This window comes from Mesocricetus auratus, unplaced genomic scaffold (assembly GCF_017639785.1).
Source record: "Mesocricetus auratus isolate SY011 unplaced genomic scaffold, BCM_Maur_2.0 Super-Scaffold_15014, whole genome shotgun sequence".
NCBI lineage: Eukaryota > Metazoa > Chordata > Mammalia > Rodentia > Cricetidae > Mesocricetus > Mesocricetus auratus.
Window position 1 is genome coordinate 13,214,479 of NW_024429186.1, and position 27,485 is coordinate 13,241,963.

The window sequence follows — 27,485 nt, forward strand, 5'->3', positions numbered from 1 at the left end:
GTCCCCACTGTCCAACAGGGACAAACACACAAGCCATAAGTGTCATGGCCACATAAAATAATTTTTAGTCAATTCTGAAATATTGGCACGGTTTTGAAATACCAGAATATACATGGTTTTTAAGGCTTATCATTTTGTAAGGGGGAAAAATTACTTGCAGCAAATAACCAAATTTTCTCAATTGGTAAAAATTATGCCTTGCATAAAAATAAAAGGATTAGAGGCCTCTGTTCTTGGGGGGCACCGCCGTCCCCCCTCTCTCTCACAGCCTTCACAATGACACACAGAAAGCTTTCAGAGTGTGTTCCCACACAATAGACCCCCAACTATTCCAAATGAGTTTAGGTGTATCAAGAAAATTACACATGGTTTTAAAATGGTCTAAATAGATATTAAAGTAAAGTTGCTCCCATTTTGTGAGGCACAGCATTCTAAAAGATCACACGGCGAGAAAAGTCTCTCACTACATTGTAAACCATAAATTGTGTTTGAAAATAAAATTGTTAATGAAGAAACTGACATTTCTAAAGTTGCCGTTAAAGGCAGTCATTCTTAAAACACATTTATGACACAAAACCCTAAAGCCCCAACCACAAAATTCATAGAATTTATCATATTTCTCAAAATATTAAAAAACTCAAAGGCAACAATATGCCCTCTCCATCAAGTGACTTAAACTGATGAGTATAAATGTATACACATTTACATGACACTTGACCTGTTTTTTTCTTCTCCCTAGAATCAATAACATTTACCAACCACCTCAAGCAATATTTCTTCCCTATGAATATTCTGATAGTAAAATAAGTTCCTTTGTACTTTAGGGGGGAAATTGTCTACAACAAGAAAAGAAAACAAACAAACAAACAAAAAATATTTAAGCAAATGCTGGGCATAGTGGTGAACCCCTTTAATCCCAACTAAGAGGGGGGCACAGAGACAAATGTATCTCTGAGTTCAAAGTCAGCCAAGGCTACCATGAGAGTTAGAGGCCTGCCAGGGTTACACTGTAAGATCATCTCAAAGGGAAAACCAAAAAAACCTAAGCAAAGTCATTCTGAGTTTGCATGAAGATAGAAGAATCTGGTCATTCTTAAAAAGTTATAGCAGTCAGGTGTGGTTGCTCACACCTTTAATCAGGAGGCAGAGGCAGACAGATCTCTGAGTTCTAGGCCAGCCTGGTCTAGGACTATGTCACAGAGAAACCCTGTCTTGAAAAGCAAAAGGAAAAAAAAGTTATAGCAGTCCTAAATCGGGAGTCTGATCTATACTTGGTGACACTTTCTCATAAGAACTGCCAACTACAGTTACTACAATTTTATACCAAAGCTGCCAGCACTAAGAAGGGTTCATAGTTACAAGGAGAATTTTAAGTCACACACTCTCAAAGCAAAAACCTCTGTGTTCATCAAGCAGCATGCAGGTTGCCAATGACCCACAGGCAACTAAGAGAGGCTGTCTGACTAAAGCACATCTGGGGCCTGCCTGGACCGCCTCCTGGTCTGGCCTACTACGACGTGGGACTCGAATCAACTGCAATGACGAGGCTGCTTTAGAGCTCGAGGGTGTGTTCAAAGGTAAGCAAGGAATGTCTTCATCAGTGCTACTTAGTGCGTTCCCACTCACTGTCAGAGCTGCTGCAGCTCGCCTCTGGCTGAGACATGCTTCCATGTATTGCTCCTTGGGACTCCTCACTTCCTAGTGACAAAATGAACAAGACAGGGAAGGAGGCAGTAAAAAACAAACAGTAGCAAATGGGAGACGGCAGCGTTAGGAGGGAAAGAACTACTGCAGAGTGCTGGCCTGAACTGACACTCTCCTAGAGCCCAGCGACTCTCTAGGTAAAGGCAGATGAGCCCAACCATGTTGGATCCATAATATATAAGGAGAAAATGGTAATAAAATCAGAATAAAGGTGGCTGTCGTTCAAAAGTTGCTTTCCAACATGAACCAGAGCCACTATCAAAATACAGTGCTGGCCTAGGTCAACAGGCCATTTATGCTATCATGGCATTTTTGCCCAAAAGAAGACTATTCATCAAAAATTAAGAAAGGCCCAAGGACTAACAAACTAGTAAACAAAAACGCTGAGAAAGAGGAAAGAAATCTTCCAAAAGCACTCAGTCCAGGAAAGCACTGCATGGAGACACCAGCACACCAGACAAGTCCAGTCTTAGTTGGCTGTGCAGATGCTGTCTTTGCTGATGCCATTTCTAACTGTGGCTTTACAGGCGTTGCCTTCAGTGCCAGCCCCTCATCAACTGCTTTAAACAGTGAAGTTTCCAAGCTTGAATCCCTCACCTCCTAACTGGCTGAGATGGGCTGCGGAGAAGTGGATTGCGGCACAAGCACCACCAGTTACCTGGCCCAGTGAGAGGGGGAGGAAAGCTGTGGCCTGACAGGCATTGTGGTCTCTACCTCCCAAGGCCCAGTCATGACTGCTGTGAAGAGTGAGCAACATAACGTGTGTATGAAAGACAATCCAATACATGCTATGCAATACAAAACCTTCACAATACCTTTTTTTTTTTTTTTGGTTTTTCGAGGCAGGGTTTCTCTGTGGCTTTGGAGGCTGTCCTGGAACTAGTAGGCCAGGCTGATCTCAAACTCACAGAGATCCGCCTGCCTCTGCCTCCCGAGTTGGTCTGTCATGCGGGAGGAAGTGCAACTTGGGGCTGTATAAGGAAGGCTGGGAGCAAGGCTCCTCACTTACGAGTCTGTATGGCCTCTTCCACCAGAGTATCTGAGCACTCCATGTCTTCCACGCTGCACGCCGTGCTTTCTTCTACTTTCTTCCTCTTCTTACGTATGAAAGAAAGTTTAAAAGACAAAAGAGAAACAGTAAGACTAGTCTGGGGCCCACATAAGCAAATATACATAAATTAGCGCATCCAAGTGTGAGTCTCACAACCTACAGAAGAACTTATGGGAAGGAGCAGTCAGCCTGGGTGGGGTCTTTTCTTCCACCGTCTCTAACTTCCCAAGCTTTAGTCTGCCACTGAGTCCTGTTTGAAGACATGAAATGTTTGCCAACTTGCTGTCACCTTCACAGGCCAGTGAGACTCATTCTACATAACAGGGATGGAGGAAGATGCAGAGGCTGTGAGCCCAAGAAAGGATGCACACCTCACCTCACACCTGGAATCTAAATTTGATGGCAAATTCTTTCCATGAACCAGGGTTTCTTTAGAATGATGGGCCCTAAACATGGCTGTGAGCAACCTTCTAAGTACAAAGTTCTCCTAATCATCTGGAAGCCAATTTAGATTATCCACACGGGTCCAGAAGTCAGCCATGTTCTTGGCCGTGGCATCTGGAGAACGGGCTTGTACTCCTTTGCTCTCCACTCTTCACAAACACTCTATAAGACTGAGCTAATCCACCCTGTTCTGAGTCATTTAATTAGCTCATCTCTCTATAGGTGTTTTTATAGAAGGATGTTGGCAATAAATATAAAACATTTAATTTTTCATGTAGCCTTATCCTACGTAGTTTGTCCAAAGTTAAATGTGTTGCAGTCCGAATTCCAATTCAGAGCTTCTCTAAGTTCCCTGAAGTAATTCTGGATCATTTAGGAATGCATTTGACATGTCCCAGACTCCACAGCACGATGCAACAGGACGTCCTCACTACACTGTCTAGCAATTAAGTTCAACTTCATCTCTTGCTGCAGGCCATTTTGTGTATACTGCAGAAGATAATATTCACTGACAGCACAGCATTCTTTCCCTAATGGTAACCACAGGTTCTGCCCTAGATAAACGAAACCAACCTGTGCAAGCCACCATGTTTCATAGCCAGCGCTTAGAACCACTGTAGGTGTGTCACGATCAATCCCTCTGTTATAAGACATGTATAAGATGGCTGCAGAAGGTCAGAACTCAGAGGAACCTAGCCTGTCCCTGATGAAAAAGAGCTCACACACACAGAAACACCTGATTAAATCTTAAGGAACTTTCAATGGCATTCACTTAGGAGACTTTTATAAGAAGGTATTGCTTCTCAAACACAGCTATAAGAACAGCTCTAACTTCACATAGCTGATGAGGGAAGGGGAGAATGCCTTACATCTTTCTTTTCCGAAGTGTTGCTTCATGATTACCATCTAAACCCTGCTGGGTTGAACAGATTGGCTCGATAATTACATACAATAACTGCAGTGGGCAGGTAACCCTCAGCTGGCACGGGCAGCTCCCCTGTGAGAGCTTCCATATGCAAGTGCACTGATGGAGTGTGTTAGGTACGTCTTTCCTGCCGGTTCACAGGCCTGATTAACGGCAGCCAAGACTCCAAGGTTATCGTGTCAGCAGACTTGTGATGCATTAGGCAGGGATAAACACAGACACTTTCGTACATTCAGACCAAAATTAAGGAGGAATATTTCAGCACTGTTCTGTGTTCCATATAGAACAGAAAGCAGTTTCCAGATTGTAGAGGGTAGTTTTTAAATGCTCATTATAAAGGAGCTAGCCAACATTTCCTACCAAAAAGCCTAGCACATTCATTCTGTTTTGAAGCTTATTTAATAAAAATGAGCTTTCTTCATCTCCATACAGGTGAATTACAAGGAATAAAAATCAGACAGCATTCAGCCAAGGAAAGGAACACCTGTGCATCAGGGAAAGCGGTGGGTCACATTTATCCACATACCAACCGGGTAGCTCCTACCCAACTTTCCTGACAGCAACATGCTGTCTAGGGAGAAAGGGTCCATGGTATAAAGATCACCAGTTAGCAAAATAAAACGAATCCAGTCTAGCTTGACAGTGTGTAAGGATGGGACATGGCCCATACAGCAACACCCAACATCCCAAACAAGAAGCTGCTCGGTTCTCTGAGTATTTGTCAGCACTCTTAGGCTTTGGGTGTGTGGGTATAAGTTCCTCCCAGAATAAAAGACTTCCCAAGTGGCTGTGCCAATCTCTGATTCTGAGAGAGTCTATGCCATGTCTCACAGGTACCTTTATTTGCATTTATAAATGAAACCAAGATACTATATGACACACCGGGGCAACTTACAAAATACACACAGGATAGAATTTGCTTTTAATTCAACACAGAAAAAGGTCTTGAAAAATAGATTTATTTCAAAGGACATTAGTATACATATATACTACACATTATGTTTTTAAAGTGTTCAGATATTCTAGGTTAAAATTCAGTTAATTAGCTGCTTCTCACTTCCAATTTAGAAACAGGAAGACAAATCAGCTGGATGTATTGGACTGATAATTTACTAACAGTCTAAACACTGACTGGAGACCAAGCGAATTGTTTCAATAGAAAAGACAACAAAAATCTTCAGAGGCAAAACCACAGACCAACTGATTCTCTGCTCAAGAAGGTCATGTCCAAGAGCGGCTGACAGCCTCTAGGAAACACCAGCCAGACCCATGGACATCACCAAAGAAGCAAGAGATGCTCTCATTTGCCTTCCCCTTGATACAGGCATCATTTTTGTTTTAAAAACAAAGAACGTATCAGCCTAAAATTCCCTGCCAAAGATCTTCAGGCACAAATACATACAAACCAGTTTACTTAGCTGTCAGAGCCTAGTAAAGTCACCATGCAAATGCACACAACTCAGACTGGTCTACTCTCTAGGAGTAACCACAACAGGACATTAGTTACTAAAAGTAACTGGGGGAGAATGACGTGAGGGACAGCAAACATAGTGTGCCACAGAACCTGGACCTACCAGATTCAATTAAAAAGTACTAGATGAAAAAATGAAGAGAGGGACACAAGAATGCCAAAGAGAATGTGCTCCTTGTTTCTCAGCTCAGGGCAACAAGGAGACTAGAGCCCAGAGGTCCTTATTCCCCCAGCAGTCCTCTGGCAGAAGTATGTCTCCTCCTTACATGACTTGTGAGCATGGGTTAGCCACTGCTAACCACTATGCTACTCAGATGGGCCTTTCCAAGGAGGAAGAATGCACAGGCCCGTGCTCTTGTCAGAGTGGCTTTCAAATCTCTACTTCCTTCCATGTGTTCTTCCTGGGAGGGTTTCCTAACCCCAGCGGAGCTTTAGCACAGTACCATACACGGATCTGCACATACAGCAGCTATCCAACTACTGCAACCATGGCAGGGATTAGTTCAGTCTTGCCTGGGTCTGCCAAATGCTGTACTATTTGAGTGGAAACTAAATAATTAAGATACACTTGAAGAAAACATCAGAAAAGATCATCTACAATTGGAAGGAGAAATTGAAACATGGGAAATAGGCTAGGAAATGGACAAAGGGCCCACCCAATACTGTTAGGAGGCAGTGGGACAGTCATGAAGACTGTTGGGAGAGCAAGGAGCACTGTCAAGTCTCTTCTCAGAGCACCAGCCGCTACCCAGATGAAGACAGCGTCTACTGTGTGCTAGCACAGTGACTAGCTTCTTCTGCACATTAGAAAAACAAATAGAATAGATTAAAACAGCCTGATATGATAGCACATACCTTTAATCCCAGCACTAAAGGAGTGTAAAGCAGGCAGTACTCTGTGAGTGGGAGGCCAGCCGGGTCTACATAATAAGTTCCAGGCCAATAGGGGCTATACAGTGAGACTCTGTCTCACAAAAAAAAAAAAAAGGGGGGGTTAGAGAAGTACTTCAGCTTTTAGGAAAGCATTAAACACACATGCATTCAGTCTCTACACCTGTCTGCCTTTTCATACACTGTATGAAAACACTTTCCATATTCCTTCCACAAGCGGATGCCCCATGAAGTCCTACGTACATGGGATTTCATTCTATAAAGTATCCATTCTTAAGCAGGTATAACATTGACAAGTCTTCATGGTCAACTCACAATTTTCTAGTTGTCTAAATTTAATTCTCCTACTAACAATTTTAATCTGCTCTGGGGATAAGAAGAAATACAATTCAAGTAATTTTGCCAACTAATAATAAGTCTGGGGAGAAAAGCTTTAAAAAGGAAAATGTTTAAATACACAGAGTAGTTCCTAGTTCAAATACCACCGAAAGGTTTACCGTGAGCACCTGAAAAAGTACACCAGAAATCGTCAGCAAGCATTTATGCGAAGACCACTGATGTCCCTGCTGATATTCCTATCTTATTAGGAAAAACAGGTGAGCACAAATAACAATAGGCACAGCAATAGGCACACTACATGCAGGAGTGTCCTAGTAAAGCAGCAACTTGGGCCTGGAAGGCTGCAGCCACACATCTAAGGGCATGCACGGCCTCTGCAGCAAGTGCTCCCCCAGACTAACTTCAGCATGAGCAGCCCTGAGAGTCACTCAAACTAATGTGCTTCTAGAGTCAGTGAACTGAAATCTAGAAACTGACACCTGTGTATTCTCTACCATGCTGGAACTAATGTAATTTTTTTTTCACTAATGCTTTCCTCTGAGGGCCCCAACACTTGTACCACTAACATCAAAAACTTAAGATGTTTTAAAGACAATTCATGGGAAAAGGCAAAAACAGGCAGCTAGTTATGCCTGAATTATCTATAATATTTTATGACTAAAATCACTAGGTTTTGGAAGTGCCTTGAGCTTCTCTGAGGTGAACTACACTACAGCTGTGTAATGCCAGCTACATGACCCTAGGCAACTCAGTTTACCTTTTTTGAGACCACACACACACACGTGCACGTGCTCGTGCAGAAGGAACAGGGGAACGGGATACAACTGAGACAGAGAGACAGAGACAGGGAATTTAGTAATTGCGAGACTGGTTGGGTGGATATGCACATGTGTAGCCAGAGAACAATTCTGTGGAGTTAATGCTCTCCTTCCACAGTCCCATGAATTCTGGAGATCAAGCTCAGGTCATTGGACTTGTAAGGCCAGCAGGGAAGGAACCTTCATCTCAGAGCTGCCAGCCCCTCTTGTAAGTTGTAACACACTGTGTCGTCTGATTGCTACAATGCCCGTTTGAAAGTAGGTGGAATATGGCTCTGAAGCAGCCAGTCAGCACCCTGAAGCTTGAAGGTTACTTACAGCTCCAGGTCCTCTGCAGACTCCCTAAAGTACCCACTACAGATGTGACACACGGTCACACTACAGCTGTCTGTCTCCATGTTGACCAGTAAAAACCAAACCTCAGCCAGGCAGCATACTAGAGCTGACCCTGTTGCCAGAGTCACAGGTGAGCTAGTCCTGAGGGCGTGAGAGCAGAAGAGCTGACCCCCTCTCCATGAGCCACCTACAACAATCAGGAAAGGGGGCCTTGCACCTTGCCTGGGCAAAACAGTAGAGCTGGTCCTGGTGATATAAGTAAGAGGGACCTGGCCCTGTACCTTATTGTAGGCTTTTCTGGGTGAGCTATCGTAGGCAGTGCTGGAGAGCTCAACTGGGTGACTGGAAAGCTAGCTAGCTGACTAACCCTGTTACCACCCAGGTCCAGAACTACCCCAAAACCCACTTCATCTATGAACTGCTGGAGCACGTGAAGGGGATGAACCTACAGATGGATGGCATAGGACAACAACAGGATATCCAAGAGGAGCCCATTATCAGTGTGGTGCACCAGAAACCATAGGCCTTGAGCCAGACCAACGACTTGTGGCAATGAACACTTGGAAGTAAAGATGAACAGACTAAAGGCTAAACTGTGTCTCTCAATTGGGCCACACTACAGCTTCCACAACAAAATTCTTTTTTTTTCCTTTGAAATGTGGTTTTGTTTGTCAGGGAGAGGTTGCAAGGGCAGAAGGCAGATGCAAGGGGACAGGGAAATAGGTAGGATCAGACTGCATGATGTAAAACCCACAAAGAATCAATAAAAGTAGTGCCACAGCTCTTATCCACTAACCCTTGCATGTGTTGGCCACAGCTCAGCATCCATGTGTCTCTTTCATCTTTATAAGAAAGAATGCAACATTATTTCCACCAGAAACTGGTTTTAAATCCATCCCTTACTAAAAGTGCAATGGTAGGCATGCTTGGCATTCATCTTGACCATGATGAGAGAAAACTCAATCACCTGGCCTGGAGGGACACCTTACAAGATGCCTGCTTGTTGCTTCAACAGGTTGACTCTTTCAAGAGCTCAAGGCACTGACACTGTACCAAATGGTTCCCTGTACCTCACAGCAAGATGCACATGTTCACAAAGATCAAAACAGGGCATGTACGACCACTGCCATACATAAAAACTGGCTATGGAGCCGAACCTTATTTAAAGTCCCAGACTCCTGGTATCAGATATGCCTACTTACAAAGAGGCTGTTGTCAAAACAGTCTTAGAGCTCATATTTGATTTGTGGTTGTTCTCAACTGCACTTGAATGATGGGAGCATCTATGAAGCCTTTAAACATTCCTGAGACCTGGGTCCCATTCCCATAGTTTAATTGATGTGAATAGCACAGTCCAGGAGTGGAAAGTGCCAGAGCTTCCAGGTGATCTGGCATGCAGACCAGGACAGTCTTAAAAATCTGCAATATATGGCCTGAGGTATTTGTATTAAAGGGACCTCCAGACTAGACAGAGGAGGTGGAGAAGTCGGGAGTCTTGACACCAGAAACCCTCATGTGTCCATTAATATCTCTCATATCACTAGCATTGAAAGAAAAACATTAACAGGTAAATGGGCAACTGGGGAAGGAACAAAATCTAAGGTAAGTTACACAACCAAAAAAGAAGACACTAAGTCCAAAGAGCACACAGGTTTTCTATGCTCAGAGTCATTAAAAATAGCAATTTCCATCCATAAAGAGACTTAGGAGGCTAGTAAAACAGTCAGTCATGGGTGGGAGAGAGGCTCTCCGGGCCTTAGAGATCTACTAGCTACCAACAAATTAGGGGAGAAGGGGAGTCATTGTCCTCAGTTGTACACCAACAGTGACCCCCACCAGACACCAACAAAGAGCTCCAAAACCTATGGTCACACAGATTGCCCTAGTTAAACTCAGTGAGTCACAAAACCAATGACATGAATATGAGAGATTTATCTAAAGGAAGGAAGTAGAAAGGGCGAAAGAAGGCAAGATAGGATGATATGAGAGCTCAGCATGCATAATGTACATTTGTTAAGGTATTAAAGAACAAATTTAATTAATGAAAAAGAATAATAAAGCGACGCAAAGAAAATCACAATTCCCCTAAAATATGACTGAAAAGTAGAACAAGATGAGTGAGCTAGAAGTATACAGATCAGTTCACAAATAGAAGAAAATGTACAAGAGTTAATGTGAAAAGGAAAAGCTAGATTCCAGCTCTCCCAGATATCAGCAAAGATCTTGAAGGGGAGATGAAAAAGGAAGCACGCGCACACACACACACACACGCGCACACACACACACACACACACACACACACACACACACACACACACACTTACGTTCTGTGGTGAAAAGCAGGACGATGGGGTAGAATGACAAGCAAGAGGCTTCATCTGTAAGGGGGAAAAAACAGAAATCTAGTAACAAACAAGATTAACCAAACTGAAAGTTGAGGCCTAACTCAGCAGTGTCTATGGCCAAATTACTTTCAGTGAACAAACAGCATCATTTTTAGAAATTGTGGATTCATAAAGTTTACCATTTATAGCTCTCTTCAAAAAAAAAAAACAAAACAAAAAACCTTACTTGAGCTCATACTCTAAAAAATGAATCCAAGAGAAAGGACACAGTCATCCTAAAAATAGCAACAGAAATACAAAAGTTGAACTCTACAGAGGAACAACAGGAGACTTGCATTCTTAACAACGTGAGACATGGGCTATAAGAGGGAGACACGCCTCTTGTGAGGCAATGGACACAGATTTTAATTAAGTCTAAATGCTCACATGCAAACAAGTTAAAAAGAGTTAGAAAATAAGGGTGGGGACATTTGGGAGATAAGAATCCACAGCATCTTCCTGTCTAAAACCTGAAGAATGAGCCCAAAACAACCATTTAGAGACATTTCTGCAACAAGCACTATGGCACAAGGCACCTCTTCACAAACAGCTGCTGAAAGCAGTGACCGAGAAGACGACAGATGCACATCCAGGAAGTGAGGTGTGGCCTATCCACCACTGAGTCACACTGGGGAACACCGTTCTAAAATCCTTAACCAGTAATCCCCAATCAGAAAATGCAGCTGTGTGGTGCCAGAGGAAGCCAGATCTCCAAGTTTGAGGCCAGCCTGGTCTACAGAGTTATCCAGGGCAGTCAGAGATACACAGAGAAACCCTGTCTCGAAAAACCAAAATGAAAGATATAAAAGAAAGTGCTGGCCAGGTAGTGGGACGCTGTACATTAAAACACCCCTGAAAAGGAAACACATTCTACAGTGGCCACCAAGAGCAAGGCCTGGTGGCACAAGAATCAAAATCATCCATTACTTAGTTACCAGAACAGAGGCCAAAGATTAAAAAGAAGAGACACACAGTGCAAAAGCCAGACACCAGTGGAGTCCTGCTTTTATGGTAGATTTACCAAGACCCAAGCAATGACTCAAGAGTTGCACCCCTTTAACTAGTGAAAAAAAAAAAAAAGGCCAGCGGCCTGATGGCCACAGGTTCTCCAACAGATAGATAAAGTGGTTAGCAATACTGAGCTCAAATCCCAAACTGTGAAGAAAAGAAAAACAGCTTTGTAAGATGTAAAAGTCAGATTCACAGACACAATAATCCAGCAAACCCAGGCAGAACTTTGTCCACTCGATATAAATGCAATCAAAAGAAAAGTTACATCAGCAAGTGAAACACCAAAGACAAAAGGAGAAAATAAAAGAGTTTGGAGAGATGACTTAATGATTAAAAACACATACAAAAATTTATAAATCTATTCAAAGCTTAAAAAGCATTTTAAAAGCCAATGGAAAGTTTTTACAGATTTATTTTTATTAGGTGTATGTATGTGTGTAAGTGCACACACACGCGCATGGACGAGCACTCAAGAGCAGGTGCCCACAGAGGCCAGCCGGAGGCCTTGGACGCTCCTGGAGCTGGGGTTATAGCTAAGAGCTGCCAAGTATAAGCTCTGAGAGGCCAACTTGGGTCCTCTGCTTAAGCAGGTGCTCTTAATCACTGAGTCATCTCTCTAACCCCAATGAAACTGTTTTTAAAAACAAAAGCAGTTTGGTTGTGGAAGTACATGCTTATAATCTCAGGATATAGGGGGCTGAGGCAAGAAAAACCAGAGTTTGAACCCAACCTGGGCTATCTAGGGAGAATGAGTCAAAAGTGTGGAGGAGAGAAAAAGAAAAAAAACTGTCCAGCCAAATGAATAGAACAATAATCATCATGATATCTATGTATTAAAAACAGAAAAGTCCAGAGAATAACTGAATGGCACGAAAGAAAGGTTTAGAATTATCAGACAACAAAGGACACAAAAAATAACTAAACCACTGAAACAAATTATACATGTAAAGATATGTTTGGCCTCCACAACAGAAAACCAGAAAGGGCAGATGGATGGGAACCAGTGCTTAAGGGTAAAGGAACTTGCCACCAAACCTGATGATCTGGGTCCAGTTCCTAGAATGTGGTGGAAAGAGTGGACAAAATTCCCCCACAAGCTGCCCTCTTAGCCTGCACAGGATGCACACACATATGCACACACTTATCCATTGATGCACTCACTCTGCCTTCCCTGGAGAGCTGGGCGTGTGTGCGTGCGTGTGTGCGAGTGTTCTTGAAAACAAAAGAATAACTACTGAGACACAACTAAGGCAGGTGAAAGAACACAAAAGGAAAGCTGGGGTGAGCCCCATTCATGGAGAGAATGTTGTATTTAAAAGTCATTCTTCCAAAACTGACCCATCACATCCACGCAATCTCAATCAAAAGCTTTCAATTATTTTGGGGGAAATAATCTGACTCTGACATTTACACAAAAGATAAAAGGGGCCCCAATCAGCAAAGCCAACTCTACAGAGTGACATTAGAGGACCCTCACTATCAGATAAAACCATGAAGCCAGCATTAGCAAGGGAACCAGTAGGCAGGCAGTCACTGGACAGCAGGCATCCAGAACAGACAAGACACAGCGACCTGAGAGACACTGCAACACTGTGGGGACCAAAAGTCTTTCCAGTAAGTCCAGATCAGCCAGTGGTCCACCAGGGGAACCCCCATCTACAATTATAACACTCGGGAGGCCAGACTGCAAGTTTAAAACCAACCTGGACTGCACAGTGAGTTTGGGCCAGACTGAGCAGCTAGTGAAAGCCTCTATGGAAAATAAACAGTAAAGAGGAGTCTGGGGGTACAGTAGAAGCATGTACATAATGTGCATGAAACCCTAGGTTCACTCTCTAGGGAAGGGTGGCTGGAGTTGGGTGTCAAAGCAAACGGTCTGCTCCACTTCATCTTACAAACAAAAAGATGAAAATCCAGCCAGACCAGGAACTTATTTCAGTTATATGACTACCACGCAGCTTCATAATCTTGCCACAGGCCAATCTTAGTGTTTCATAATTTCCTTTACTACAAAGAATAGCCATGTGTCAGTGAGTATAGGAAAGTCCCCAAGCAGATGAAACAAAGCTCCCAACAGTTCAATATTCAGATGTCCTCTTTCCTGCCTTCAGTAAAGCTCGCTACATGTAAGTTATGCAACAGGAAGCCCCCCAGCCTTGGGGACACAAGAAAACTGTAAGGTCAGTTACTCTCTGCAGCAAACAAACCCACTCAGCTGTGACGTCAGCGACCTAAGAAACCAAGCTTCCTCCACCAGGTAGGTTCAAACCACAGGAATCTACAAAAGGGGGTGTTGAACAGGATACCTCTCATTGCAGGTGATCACTTTTCAATGAGCAAAATTTAGAGAAAACCACTGTGGAAGCTGGCTTTAGATACTATGCAAAGAAATCTATGAGCAGAAAGACATATGCCAACAAAGTGCACTATCGAGCTTCCACTTTGCCCTCTTTCAAACCTAGAGCAGGCATTAAGCACAAGCATGGTCCACGAAGAAGAGCTGATGCAGTTAAGGCAGACCTCGTAAAGAAGATACACATCTGCAGATGTATTGTGCAGTCCAGGTTCTACAGCAAAACTACCCAGAGAAAGGAAACCCATCATCCATCGACCTTTGAGACGTCCACCTCCTCTGTAAGTTAAAGACGTAGCAGAAACTCTCCATGGGCGGATCTCTGAGTTCGAGGCCAGCCTGATCTACAGAGTGAGTTCTAAGACAGGCTCCAAAGCTACACTGAGAAACCCTGTCTTGAAAAACCAAAAAGAACTTACTTCAGTTATGATTACAAAGCAGCTTCATAATCTTGGAGCTGTAAGAGTATGGCAGCACGTGCTTTCTGCTCATGGGTTTCTTTGCCTCAGTATTGACAGCTAGCTTCCACAGTGGCTTACTCTAAATTTTGCTGAGGTAAAAGTGACCATCTGAAATAGGGGTACACTAGCAACCCCTCTGCTTCCCTTGAAAATCCCCATGGTTTGGACCTACTTGGAGGAGGAAGCACAGTTTGGCTGGTGAGAAACATTGTTCTAAACCATTTCTCTCCCCTATTCTCAACCCACCATAGTTTATTAAATTTCAGACACTGAAGCTGAGCACTGTGAGTCACACTTTTAATTCCAGCACTTGGGAGCAGAGGCAGGCACATTTCTGCGTTTGAGGCTAGCCTGGTCTACAGAGCAAGTTTAAGACAGCCAGAGCTATACAGAGAAACAAACAAGCAAGCAAATGAGCAAATATATAAATGAGTGGGTGAGTGAGCGGGCAAGTAAATAAATAAATGCTGGATTGATTAATCAATCAAACAATTAATTAATTAATTTCAGGCTTTAGAACAGCGAGTTCATCAACAATTATCCAGAGTAACCAGTAAACACTTAACAATGCACAGCTATAAAAATCTGACGTCTAAATGCATCACAGGCTCTATATACAAGTACGGCAAGAACTGACCATTCATCACTTCTTAGTACTTTTCTGCTAACAACTGAGTCCCATAAATGCAGATAACCCAACTTCCCTTTAAAGATCCCGCTCATGTTGGATGACATGCCAAGCCAAGCCATGTGCCAACTTTCAAGCAGAGACATATTCACCATATCCATAAACAAGGGGAAACTACAGCAAGACTAAAGGTAGCCTAGCAGGAAAGAACTCCTAGTTTAAAATTTCAGTGCCCTAATAACAGCTGATCTCAGATGACAAATGAGGCCGCTTCAGACATCTAGCAACCTGCTCCTGATGTGAGAGCTCCAATTCCTCCTGTCCCTAGTCCTCTACACCTGCTCTCCCATCAGTCTGCCCTCCTCGTGGCAGTAAATCCTTAACCGCCAACCCACCTATATGTTCTTGTTGAGCTAAGGCTTCCCCTGCCTACAACACTTGTCACGTTGAATCAAAAGAAGCCTAAAGGGCCATTCAACACCCAGACTCACCTTTGAGGCTGGTTCTCTCTTCACACTTCCATTCTCCACAGCACTAAAATCCAGTTTGCCATCATCTTTACTTCCTATGGCTTTTAGTCCTTGTGAAAGAATGTCACGTAAATTCTGATAATGAGGTTTCTCAGTGTAGTCCAGTAATTTCACACTTTCCATGTACTTAGCAATTTCACCTAAAACAATAACACAATCATTTTATTACTCTTAGTCACAAACTCAATATGTCTATCTCATTCCTAAGGAAATAGTCCATGGCCCATGTAAAATTACAATACATGTGGGCAACATATTAAAACAGAAACCTTGTACTCAATCAAAGGTCAATGCAAAGTATGCTTTCAATTGAGACACAATGTAAAAGACATTTCTGCAATCATGAGAGACAGTAAGAAAACATATTCAAACACACATAAAATGTAAATATAAAGGGAAGTCAGAGGGTACTTTGTCCTGAGCTGCAGTGATCCTAGAAGCTATGAGTCCTACAACAGAAAGCTGCATGGTATGAGATGAGAAACAGAGCCCAAAGAGCAGATTCAAGAAGCAGCAAGCCATGTCCACAGAGGCCAGGACCTCCGAGCACTGAGGCAGTACCCTGAATGAGAGGAGACATCACCTGGCAGGATCGGCCCCTCACAAACAAGTTTCCTTGACACAGGCATCCACTGTTTCATCATCAGGTCCTTGATGATACAATCATTACTGCCAACCCCAACCCCTGACCTGGCCCCAAGTTGCTCCCCATAAATTTCCCTGTCTGTCACTAGGAACTCTACCCTCCCAGCTCAAGCCAACCCCTCTTCAGTCTTTCCTCTATCCCACATCGATACATGATGCTCTTTCGCCAGAGCAGTGTCTACCCAGACACACATATAACCACTAGTATAACTATTTCAGGGCTGCTGTATGCCAAGCTCTATTCCAGACAGCAGAGATACAACAGGGACGGAGTAGTCTCAAACCTTCACTAGCCTAGCAGAAAAAGAAAAGAATCTGAAAAAATTAACTAAACATTTTTAAAAACTTCTGAAGCAGCGGGGCTGGAGAGATGGCTCAGCGGTTAAAAGCAGTGGCTGCTCTTCCAGAGGTCCTGAGTTCAATTCCCAGTGATATATAAATAGATAAATAAATCTAAAAAACGAAGAAAAAACTCCTGAAATAAACATCCAGTGTGTCTGGCAAAACAACAGAGAGTTTCTGTTTTAGAGAAGAAACAGCAGGGCTCCACCTTCACCACCGTCTATGCAGAACAGAACAGTCAAGTTTGCTTTAGCTGCCATCAAAAGGTAGGACAGTAAGTCAAAGGGCATCAGAGAGTCTTCAGGAGCAAACAGCACAGATGGACTTGCATCAAGGACTATGACAAAATGGTCTTGGTATGAAAATGTGTAACCCTAGCTTTCAGGAGGCTGAGGTAGGAGGACCGCAATTTCAAGGCCAGCCAGGGCTATAAGAGAAACCAAGTAAAGGCACAAAGGGGAGGAAGGAAAGGGAAAGCGAACAACAAAGCAAAATTCCTACAGCATCTACAAAGCTGCTAAAACCAATAGGTACATACAGCACAGTGCAGAATACAGGGCAAAAGTTCATAGAAATCTGCCCTGGTTTTATTACTGTTAAAACTTGGAAATGAAATGTTGAAACCAAAATTCTTAACATAGAATACAAAAGCATCAGTTACCCAATGCAACTGTGATGACAGCAAAAGATTTCTGCAGAGACCAAAATACAACCAGAATTGAAGGAGGGACCTAAGGGAAGAGCTGCCACAGTGGGTTAGACGACGCAGGGTCACAGAGGATCTCCAAATCAAACTAGACTCACTCCAACCCCAAAGCCCAGCAAGCAGGAGGAGACTGTACACAGGAAACTGACAGTGGTGCTAAGAATTCAACGGAAATGCTGTCAAGAACAAAGGAAGGGGCTGGAGAGATGGTTCAGAGGTTAAGAGCACTGCTGCTTATCCAAGGGTGTGGGTTCCATTCCCAACACCCACATGGGAACTCACAACCATCTGTAACTCCAGTTCCAGGAGATCCAATGTCCTCTACTGGCCTCTGCAGGCACTAAGCATGCATGTTACGGTACTTAGATGTGAGGGGGGGAACGACCCAAACACATAATTTTGTTCTTGTTTGGTGTTTTGTTTTGTGAGAAGAGGATTTCTCTTTGTATTCCTTGCTATCCTGGAACTCACTCTGTACACCAGGCTGGTCTTGAACTCAGAGATCTGCCTGCCTCTGCCTCCCAATTGCTGGGATTAAAGGCATGTACCACTACCACCCTGGTAAAAACATTCTTCCAAAAAAAAAAAAAAAAGAACAAAGGTTACAAAAATAGCAAGACCAAAGAAAAAAGTTGCAATATCTTAGACAGAATGGATCAGGAAATCAGGAATAGACAAAAAGAACAAATCTAAGAACAGAGTACGCAGACGAGTTCTGACAGAAGAAACACCAGTAGATAAAAAGTGTCTAAGATAGGATGCTAGGTCAACTGAATATGACCACTTCTTACACACAGTCAAGTGAAACATAGGCAATCTGTATGGGAAAGTGCCCAATAGAATACATAACTAACAGAAAGTAGATATACAGAGCACCACACAGACATACATACAACAGAAGTCTTAGTGCACTCAGCCCAGGACTGGGGACAGAAATAGACGGGAACAGAAGAGCACACTGCTGGGTCCTCCCCATGGTCTTCCCTTAACCAGGAAATAGAATAGTGGTTCTCAACCTGTGGGTCACCACCCCTGAGGAGGGAGTCAAATGACCCTTTCATAGGGATCACCTAAGACCATCATGCATAGCAGACATTTACATTACAATGCAAATTAGTAGCCAAATTACAGCTATGGAGTAGCAATGAAATAATTATGGTTGGGGGTCATCACAACATAAAGAATGGTATTAAAGGGTCACAGCATTAGGAAGGGTGAGAACCACTGTTCTAGAGAGTAAGGCCATCGGCATCCCTTCTATTTCAAGCTGTAGACTCTTGATGGAAGTCAAAGTCAGTGACCTCATGATGACCAAAAAGGACACAGTTCTCATATCCTCTGGAACAGTCTTCCCAACCTCTACACAGCTACTTCTTCACCTCCTCCCTACAAATGCTGCAGAGTTCCCTCCGCAAAGCTATCCTTGCCCACCCTGCTCAAAATTTAAACTCTCTTTCCTATCCTCTCTGCCATCTCTACATTCCCAATTCCATTTCCTGTTTTCTTAGTCTCCAGAGGACTAACAGCATAATGCGCTAACAAAGACCATTGTTGGGTACTTATCCGCAGCTCCCAACAGGAGTGCCAGCCAGCATCCTGAGGGCAGGGGTGAGTGCAGCCTGCACTGACAGCAGTCTCTGACACATAATACAACCTCCATAAAACACTGGCTAAGAGAACAAAGCATGATTCCCGTGCTGAAAGCAAAGGGGAACTAAATGAGGTTCCAAAGCATACAGACCAGCTCACTGTGCAAAGCTGCTTTCAGGAAGAAGCTGTACCCCCCAACAATGGTAACATCCTAAAATGCCCCGACTCACAGGCTGAGGGCTTTTTCCTCCTAGAAAACAAAGCTCTATGAAGGTCTATGGAAGCCTTCCCTACCTGGCTTGTTTTTCTCAGGAAAGCATTTCTCCATCAAAGCTGCAACATTGTCCCTGTATCTGTGGAGGAAGGAAGGAGTCCTTAATTACAAGTACAGTTCCTGACAGGACAGCATAGCAGGCAGTGCTTCTACGGAAACAGCAAAGTTCAAAGAGCCCTGCTATCTAACCTGCACCTTCTAACTTAAACATCACTGAGCCAGGCATGGTGACTGTGACATGCCTATCATAGAAACACTCAAGAGGCTGAGGCAGGAGAGCTCAGCAAAGTACTGCCTACAAAAGAAATAAAATAAAATAAATAATTTAGAAAACAAAACCTCATAGAGATCCTGACTAAACTCCTTTTTCCCATCACCACTCAACCCAAAATAATGTAAATCATCCCTTACCTAATTTTAGAATCTCTAACGTAGTTAGGATCTTTCAAGTTATCCTCCCAAGGAAGACAGCCACTGAGCCACTGGATCATGCAATAACCGAGTATTTCCAAATCACCACGTCGCGATGGGGCTACAAACACAAGAGAAGATCAAGCACAGCACAACAGCTTTCCAGAAAGACAGAACAGTCCACTCACATCTACCTTGCAGCAGAAACACCTGTCGGCATGTAATGAAAACATTGAACATTGGGCTGTATAAAAGAGATCTTTATCTCCAACTAATAACTTACTTAAAACCCAAACTGAGAAACCTCGGGGTTTCAAAGTGATACTACTGATCTAGGAAATAAAAGTCTATAAACACCTCATATTTACTGTTATCGTTGGGTGACTTGAAGACACTATAATGCTGACACTGCCGCAGCACCAAGCTGGGACCAAAGAGCCCCACGCTACACTCAACACTGTCTGGTTCGCCACAGCAAAGGGCACAGAGAACAGACTAAGCTAGCTTATACAAAACATAAACTACTCATCATGAAGAAGTGGTACATAAGAAACCAGGATACTGAAGGTGTGATCTGTGAGAACCAGGGTGCAGAAAAAATGCTGCACAGAGGTGAGCTGTGGGAACCCAAAGGCCCAGATATCCCTGAAGGGCAGGGGCATGCCCGAGGGCCTTACTCACCTGTAGGAGCCAAACCTTTGCCCCCTTTCTCACCCCGCTCTGCTTCTTCCATTATTCTTTTCAGTCTCCTTATTTATTTAGCATAATTAAGTGCAGAAACATCAGCACAGGCCACCGTGGACACACCAGGCCACTCTATGTAGACACAGCAAGCTACTGTGGACACGACAGCCCACTGTGGACATACCCACACCATTGTGCGCATCAATGCTGGTGAACTCCAGTGTGCCATCATGGCACCTTTTGGGATCTTCTTTGTACTCTTTATGAACTCCATCTGGGCAGTACCGATAAGCAAGTCCATAGTCTACCAAGTACACCTATAAATTTCCAAGCACCAAATTAAAGAAAACAATCAACCCACATGTATTACTCAAAAGTACAGAAATAAAATACAATCACTTGGGGGTAGATTCACCTACAAGGACAATTCTCCAAACAAGTCAAAGTTAAAATGAACACTGCAGCAGGTACTGAACCACCCCCCACCTCCTCTGGAATGCTGGGGATTGCACCTAAAGCTTCACAAATGCTAAACAAGAGCTCTGCCACTAAGCTATATCTCCAGTAATTCTCACTTGTAAGAAATCCTATTTTGTTTGCAGTACTGAGTCTAACTCAGGACCTTCCTCTATCACTGAGCTATCTATCCCTCTCACCCAAGGATTTTTACTTTTAATAAATAATAAATGATCATGAAGCTACAGTCCTTACAATACTATTTCACTTGGCATTACTTAGAAAAGTTAAGTGCTAAACTTCTAACTAATCCTCTCTCCATGGGCAAGGCTTACAGGTATCAAGTTTTTCTTAAAGAATCTAGAACAAAGCAAACTCCCAAGACTCTTTCCACAAAGTGAAATGAACACTGTTATCACATAATACAACAGTTGCCTTTGACTCTTGATTCTTTACTTATAGCCTATGTACTTCATAAAAATGGTTCAAGGGCTATAATAATATTCAAAACTCTTAGATGAGGCCTTTACCTACCTCTTAAATACTATATATTAGAGTTGAGTCTTCCAGATCAAGCTAATTTGGAATACAGATGGAAGAATCACATGGGCATAGTCTGTTTGTTGCTCTGACTAGCATGCAACACTAGCACATGTGGCTTCCATCTGAGAGTCACAGGTTATACCTGATTCTGTGGCAAATGCATGCACCCATATGCATGGGCGCACAAAGGTAGACTCAGTACTGGGAGAGTGAGCCCATCCACACACATGTCTGAAAGGTAGGAGAGACGCACATGGCTGCCTTGTGAACAAAAGCTGTTCATGCTAACAGGCGTCGAACTTCTAGTAGTATTATGCCAGTCCATCCTACTCCAGCTAAAGGGACCTTTGCAGTTCAGACTCTCGACTGTGTTCAAGGAAACAGCTCAAATGAGATGGCTGGGGAGAAGTGAGGCGAACCGTGTGATGCCTCATAGAGCACCCAGCACAGCAACTCCCTTTCTCTTGCTGCCGCCGCAGATTCCTTATGCTCTCCATAGCTTACAGAGGGGAAGCAAACCGCTGTGTAGAGAAGGTGGCAGACCCAAGAGAAAGGGGAGTCTAAGCAGCAGGTGGTTGCAGACAGGTAGACTTATGAGAAAGAGCCAAGTGCAGAGAACGAGGGCAGACCACTGCACCAAACCAAACACTCAGAACTTCCTTCTTATTCAAGACCAGGAAGTGCCAGCCACGTTAGCAGGGTCAACTACGCCTTCTTTGCACAAATCATGGAAATGGCTACAAGCATACCCTATTGTAACTGACAACTGAGCTGACCCCAACACAGGTATGCAACAAGTTTCTCCTCTTAATCATAAACTACAACGGGGATGAAGCAGCCTGGAAATGCACACCTGCACTGCAAGCACAAAGGATGGACAAAGCCAACCTGCTCTGGCAGGCTCTGCACCAAATGGCTTGACAATCCACATTAAAGACCAAACTTTCCAAGTGACAGACACTACATCTGAAGGATTTCTTGAACAAAGGAAATAAAAAGGGTGACAGAAATAAAAAAAGGTGACAGAGCAGACAGACAAATCTAATTCACTAGTGCACTATATAATTTTAAGCTCCCACCCCAACTAGCTATTTGAAATTCATTTTGTATCAAGCACTTCTGAATATTATTTAGGGCAATTCAGTCAACCTGATAAAGTGCCAGAAAACTGCAACGAAAGTGCAGAATGGCAACTATATAAACGCGTCTGAAGAAATAGTACTGTTAGCCTATTTACTTCTAAACAAGAGAGCTGCGGGGGGTTCAGTCCAGAGTACCTTTCTCACTCACACAGAATGTTTTACAACAGTAAAAACTGAAGTTGTAAGGACCTGGTCAGGGTTCTTGTAGCTCAGAAGAAGGTTGGAGGCCTTGATGTCCCCATGCACATACTCATGCTCATGGATGTATTCCAGGATATCCAGCTATGGAGAATACATACAGTAAATTAATGCAGTACCTAACACAGCCAGCAGAGGACTGAGCTGCAACAGAAACCAGCCCTTACTGTATTCACAACAAGGAGCATAGCTCACATACAATTCTTAAGCTTAGCTGCAAGACAGTTTTCCGAGAAAATCTTTTGGCATTTGCTTCATATATTTTCTGAAGGTCACTCCCAAAGCGGTCCATTATCATAAACCTGTAACTGAAGACAAACAAGAAAAGTCAGTGAGGGAAATAACTGGGAACATGTACTTGCAATGAATATTCTCCCTTCAGATTATATCAAGTTAATGCTTAATGAGGCAGTATTATAAAAGAGGGTGAAAGGGGCATGAATATACACCATGAAGAATTTCTCCCAACTAGATAGAAATCTCAAGAATTCGGAATATTGTACTGTCCTGTCTCCAGAGCCTCTTCCTGGCTCCAGCTAATTTGACAGGAGACAACGTTCAACTTAAGACAATGCCTACACAGACTCGAGCAGACTCATCTAGAGTAAAACACACCCACTCGGCTTTGAGTGAAAGTACTGATTCTTCTCTTGAACAGCTGTCCAAAATCTAACGCGTCTCTTGAAGTTAACTGTGCTGTTTCTAGACAGTAGCATCCACCAATAACTGTGTCTCCATTTTTAAGGCACATTTCAACAATAAATGTTGTTAAATCTAGGTTGTCAAGAGATAGCTTAAAGACTACATTCAGTAAAATTGTCCAAATCATATAAAGCGATTAGATTATGTATTAAACACTCAATGATCGAGATATGGAAAAGAAATATCTGGCAGAAATGACAAATTTTGGTTTTATCATCCACCTGCCTTGTCACCTTGACCATGTAATATTACTTCCTTAGGCCATAACTTCTGGAGAAGTGAAGTGAGGAGGCAGGTCTCATCCTCCCGAGGGATTCAAACTCTAAGACTGCACATGGAGAAACACTAGAGACCTGTGACGACACTACCCAACTCCTCTAAACGTCACTCTCACCTCCAACAGCTGTCCAAAATCTAACGTGTCTATTTAAATCGTCAAAACAGACAAGACAAAACTCCTCCCGTGGGATGAGCTCAGAGCCACGGAAGTCAGAAGTCCGCTGGTGTACCTCACCCAGGGCACTCACTAGGCAGGTGCTCTAACAACCTATCTTACAGAAGAAAACTGTTAGCAACCTCCCCGAAATGAGGTGGGCCTATCATTTGAACCACTGTCTCCACACACAATTAAAATAACAAATACTGTACAACACAATAGTCACACTTACATAATGCAGGCTTTTATGACAAATAGAGTGAGTTACAAGGGAAGACCATGTAATAATATAAAATATAGAGTCCTACCCTTTTCTGAATCACAAGAGAATTGGAGACTCTGTCTACAGACCTAGATAGTAATGTTTTAGGAGGTAAAGTTTATGCCAAAGTCATACTATCCAACAGGGGCAAAATAAATCCATTTCTGTTAAGATTTATGCTACCCTGACTGCTAACATAATAGAAAACAGTCATGTGACTTCCCAATATCCCAAGTATGGCAGGTTTTGCAAAGCTGAGAGAAAAGAGCAGGATATAAACGCTTGCCTTTTACCAAAGAGTGATCACTACAATACTCTGAATAACCAAGTGTAACCTTTGCCAACAGTCTGTATCTTAGGGGCACTACTGTTGTGATGAAACACCATGACCAAAGCACCTTGGGGAGGAAAGGATTACCTTAACTTCCGTATCATTGTTCATTATCAAAGGAAGCCAGGTCAGGAACTCAAACAGGTCAGGAACCTGGAGGCAGGAGCCAATGCAGAGGCTATGGAGAAGTGCTTCTTACTAGACTACTCCACATGGCTTACTTAGCCTGCTTTCTTATTCTTATAAAACTCAGGACCAACAGCCCAGGGATGGCACCACCCACAATGGGCTGGATCCTCACCCATCAATCACTAATAAGGAAAATGCCCTACAGCCGGATCTTATGGAGGCATTTTCTCTATCAAGGTTCCCACCTTTCAAAGAACTCTAGCTCATGTCAAGTTGATGCAAAACTATTCAGCAGAGTCTGGAGGAGGGCAAACACTGTCTGATTCAATACCGGGTCCACTACTAAAGCAGATTAATCAGGTCTTTTTTTTATAGACAAATCACCCTGCCACTAACTCTGAACAGCCCCTAAAATGTCACCATTCCTAAATTAAAAACAGATGACACACACACACACAGAGAGAGAGAGAGAGAGAGAGAGAGAGAGAGAGAGAGAGAGAGAGAGAGAGAGAGAGAGAGAGAGAGAGAGAGAGAGAGAGAGAGAGAGAGAGAGAGAAAGTTACTGTTAAACATATCAGGTAAGGCCTCTGGTACTGTCTTTTGCAGAGACTTGGTTAAATGCTTCAAGTAATGAGAAAATATCAATCAGAACAAACAATTCCCAAATGGCAACACAAGTATTTACAATCCTCATACTGTCCTAATCACTCCTCCTCACCCCCAGACATGCTAAAGGAAATAAGGATGGGGGGGGGGGGGCCGGAACAAGAACCCTGTCTTCTATCTCGTTACCTCTGAAAGACTTGCACAATTATTTTCAGTGCTTCATCCATAACCAGCCTGAGTCTCGTGTTCCGCTGAGGAAGGTCTAGCAACCTCAGTTTCAAGAGGGAATGGTCATCACTAACAGTGAACTGAGACACAGGCTGGAGATTTGTTCAGCTGTAGTCACCACTCTGACTTCTCGGAAACTCCTGCCAGGTACCTTTGAACACAGCCAACCTTCTACCCTACCTCTCTGGCTCTGGTCAGCTCACAGCACTGTTTCAAGTAAAAGCAAATGTAACATAATGGCACTAGATTCCAGGGAGCCCCAGACAACCCAGGGACACATGGTTCTCCGCATGGTTCTCTAGTAAATAAAATTGGCGGGCTTACACCATGGCTGCCTCATTGTCAAGTCTTTGCTAACACAGCACCAATTTGACTTGGGCATTCCCTCCCATTCCGTGTAACAAGTGTCTTTCACCAAGAAACTTGTGCAACCTGTGTGACTACCAATAGCAGATTTAAGCATAAGAATTATAAAACTGGGCAGGGCAGTGGTGACGCACACCTTTAATCCCAGCACTCGGGAGGCAGAGGCAGGCGGATCTCTGTGAGTTCGAGACCAGCCTGGTCTACAAGAGCTAGTTCCAGGACAGCCTCCAAAGCCACAGAAAAACCCTGTCTCGGAAAAGAAAGAAAAAATTATAAAACTGTGACCAAGAAAATGTACAAGGAGCCGGGCGGTGGTGGCGCACGCCTTTAATCCCAGCACTCGGGAGGCAGAGGCAGGCGGATCTCTGTGAGTTCGAGGCCAGGCTGGTCTGACAGCCTCCAAAACCCTGTCTCATAAAACCAAAAAAAGAAAGAAAATGTACAAGGAAGTCTCACAGGACTCCAAGAAAGGTTCCTTGATAGTAAAGGGAAACTCACAAGACACTGACACTGAGTCTGCATGTGAGGTCCAGAAATGGAGCAGCCTTCCCAATAACACGAAGGAACACTAACAGAGAACAAAGCCACAACGAAGGTAACTGTGCAAGACAAGCAAAAATGTACCCACAATCCCAGCACTGAGGAGGATCAAGCCAGAGGACTGAAAGGTCATTGCCGGTCTGGGCTCTGCAGTGAGTTGAAGCTAAATCTAGAAAGCAAGACCCCAGCTCAAAAAAGTGCAAGGCATGGCATCAGGCCTTTGGTGACTGCATCACAGCTGTTCTTCACTTCCTACAAACACCATTCTAACCAACAGGTCTTCAGATCCTAACGAGGCCTGGCCTGCACAATCTCCTATGAGCCTTGAAAAGGGCAGACTGCACAAAAGCATCAGGGGTTCCCTCCAACTCCAACTCCTAAGACCTCTAAGAGGAAAAGGTTGCACAAGTCAGCACCTAGCTTTTCTCCCACATTTCACAAGTGTTTGTCACCTCTAGTCAGCTACTCTGAAGCCCTCATAAAGAACAAGACTCTAGTTTCCATGCATGATTAGGCATTTAACATGAGAAGTCAAATGGGATCCTGAGGGCTCTTTTGCATAAAGAATGGGAGGGGCGGGGTGCTCTCTTTTGGCTTTGCTCCTGTCAATGGGTTTTAGTCAACTGACACTGCTCCCCAGAAGTCCACAAGTCAGACATCCCACACTACATTACACAGTGTATAACGGGAGCAGAGATAAGATCTTGTTCTCCCCTCTGCTGCCCCCAGCCCAGATGCACTCCTAGAGTTATTGTGGGTGCTCAGCAAATAACTCCCAACTAAACCAACTCAATAGGAAATGCTCAAAATATAGATTTTTACCTTTTTCCATTTTTATCATGTAGACCAGATCCCCAATACTTAGGAACACCAAGGTACTTCAATTTATGTGTATGAATCCATTTCTGAACTAGAATTGAAAGAGAGGTCTGTGATTTCAACTGCTGTACTTTAAATGGTCACTTCAAAACAAATTACTAAGAGTAGAGCATACTTCTATGTGCAACAAAACCACCTCTACTCATAACAGGATGAAAAAGAGCCCAGTGTAACATGAAGTGTAATAAAAATTTTACCAGCCTGCAAACACAGTCAGTGCCCGTCGTTACCTTGTCTTGAAACTGTCCACCTGTGAAGCCATTTCTGAAGCGCAAAGCAACAGCATTGCCTCTTTAGTCACTGCCTAATACCAAGGTTTGTTTGCTTCCACAGGAAGACCGACTCACCCCAAACTCTAGAAACAAGGGGTTGTCTCCTTCAATGTTTTCATCTCCTGCTCACCTTGCAAATCAAGATGTAGGAGACACGGAAGTGCCACTCGTGCTCCTTACTGTAAGGGGCTGGGGACTCAGGTGAAACAGATGAGAGCAGCCTGGAGGCTCCACTCACTGCCCTGGGGCTCAGCAACCCCAGGGCCCGCCCCACCTCAAGCACTCCAGGCATGAGTTAAGACAGAGACTGCGCACTCACGCTTGTTAATTAGGGCAATCCATATACTTCCTAGGCCACATACCACTGATTATTTCACATGCTACAAATCATACAGCA

General features: G+C 43.5%; 1 protein-coding gene across 9 annotated transcripts in view; it reads right to left on the reverse strand.

Annotated features, from left to right (window-relative positions):
* Vrk1 (VRK serine/threonine kinase 1) overlaps window positions 1–27,485 on the reverse strand; it is a 71,267-nt gene that overhangs the window by 2,202 nt on the left and 41,580 nt on the right. For 2 of the 9 annotated variants that reach the window (XM_021226156.2, XM_040742526.1), the window contains exons 5-14: window positions 26,760–26,847; window positions 22,537–22,645; window positions 22,329–22,421; window positions 20,183–20,315; window positions 19,315–19,435; window positions 18,924–18,982; window positions 15,308–15,486; window positions 10,304–10,357; window positions 2,714–2,801; window positions 1,627–1,698 (exon numbers count right to left, since the gene is read on the reverse strand). In XM_021226156.2, coding sequence (XP_021081815.1) covers window positions 1,627–1,698; window positions 2,714–2,801; window positions 10,304–10,357; window positions 15,308–15,486; window positions 18,924–18,982; window positions 19,315–19,435; window positions 20,183–20,315; window positions 22,329–22,421; window positions 22,537–22,645; window positions 26,760–26,847 — 996 coding nt within the window. The remainder of the gene's footprint in view (window positions 1–1,626; window positions 1,699–2,713; window positions 2,802–10,303; window positions 10,358–15,307; window positions 15,487–18,923; window positions 18,983–19,314; window positions 19,436–20,182; window positions 20,316–22,328; window positions 22,422–22,536; window positions 22,646–26,759; window positions 26,848–27,485) is intronic. The other 7 variants (XM_021226157.2, XM_021226159.2, XM_040742527.1 and 4 more) reach the window with 7 other exon arrangements.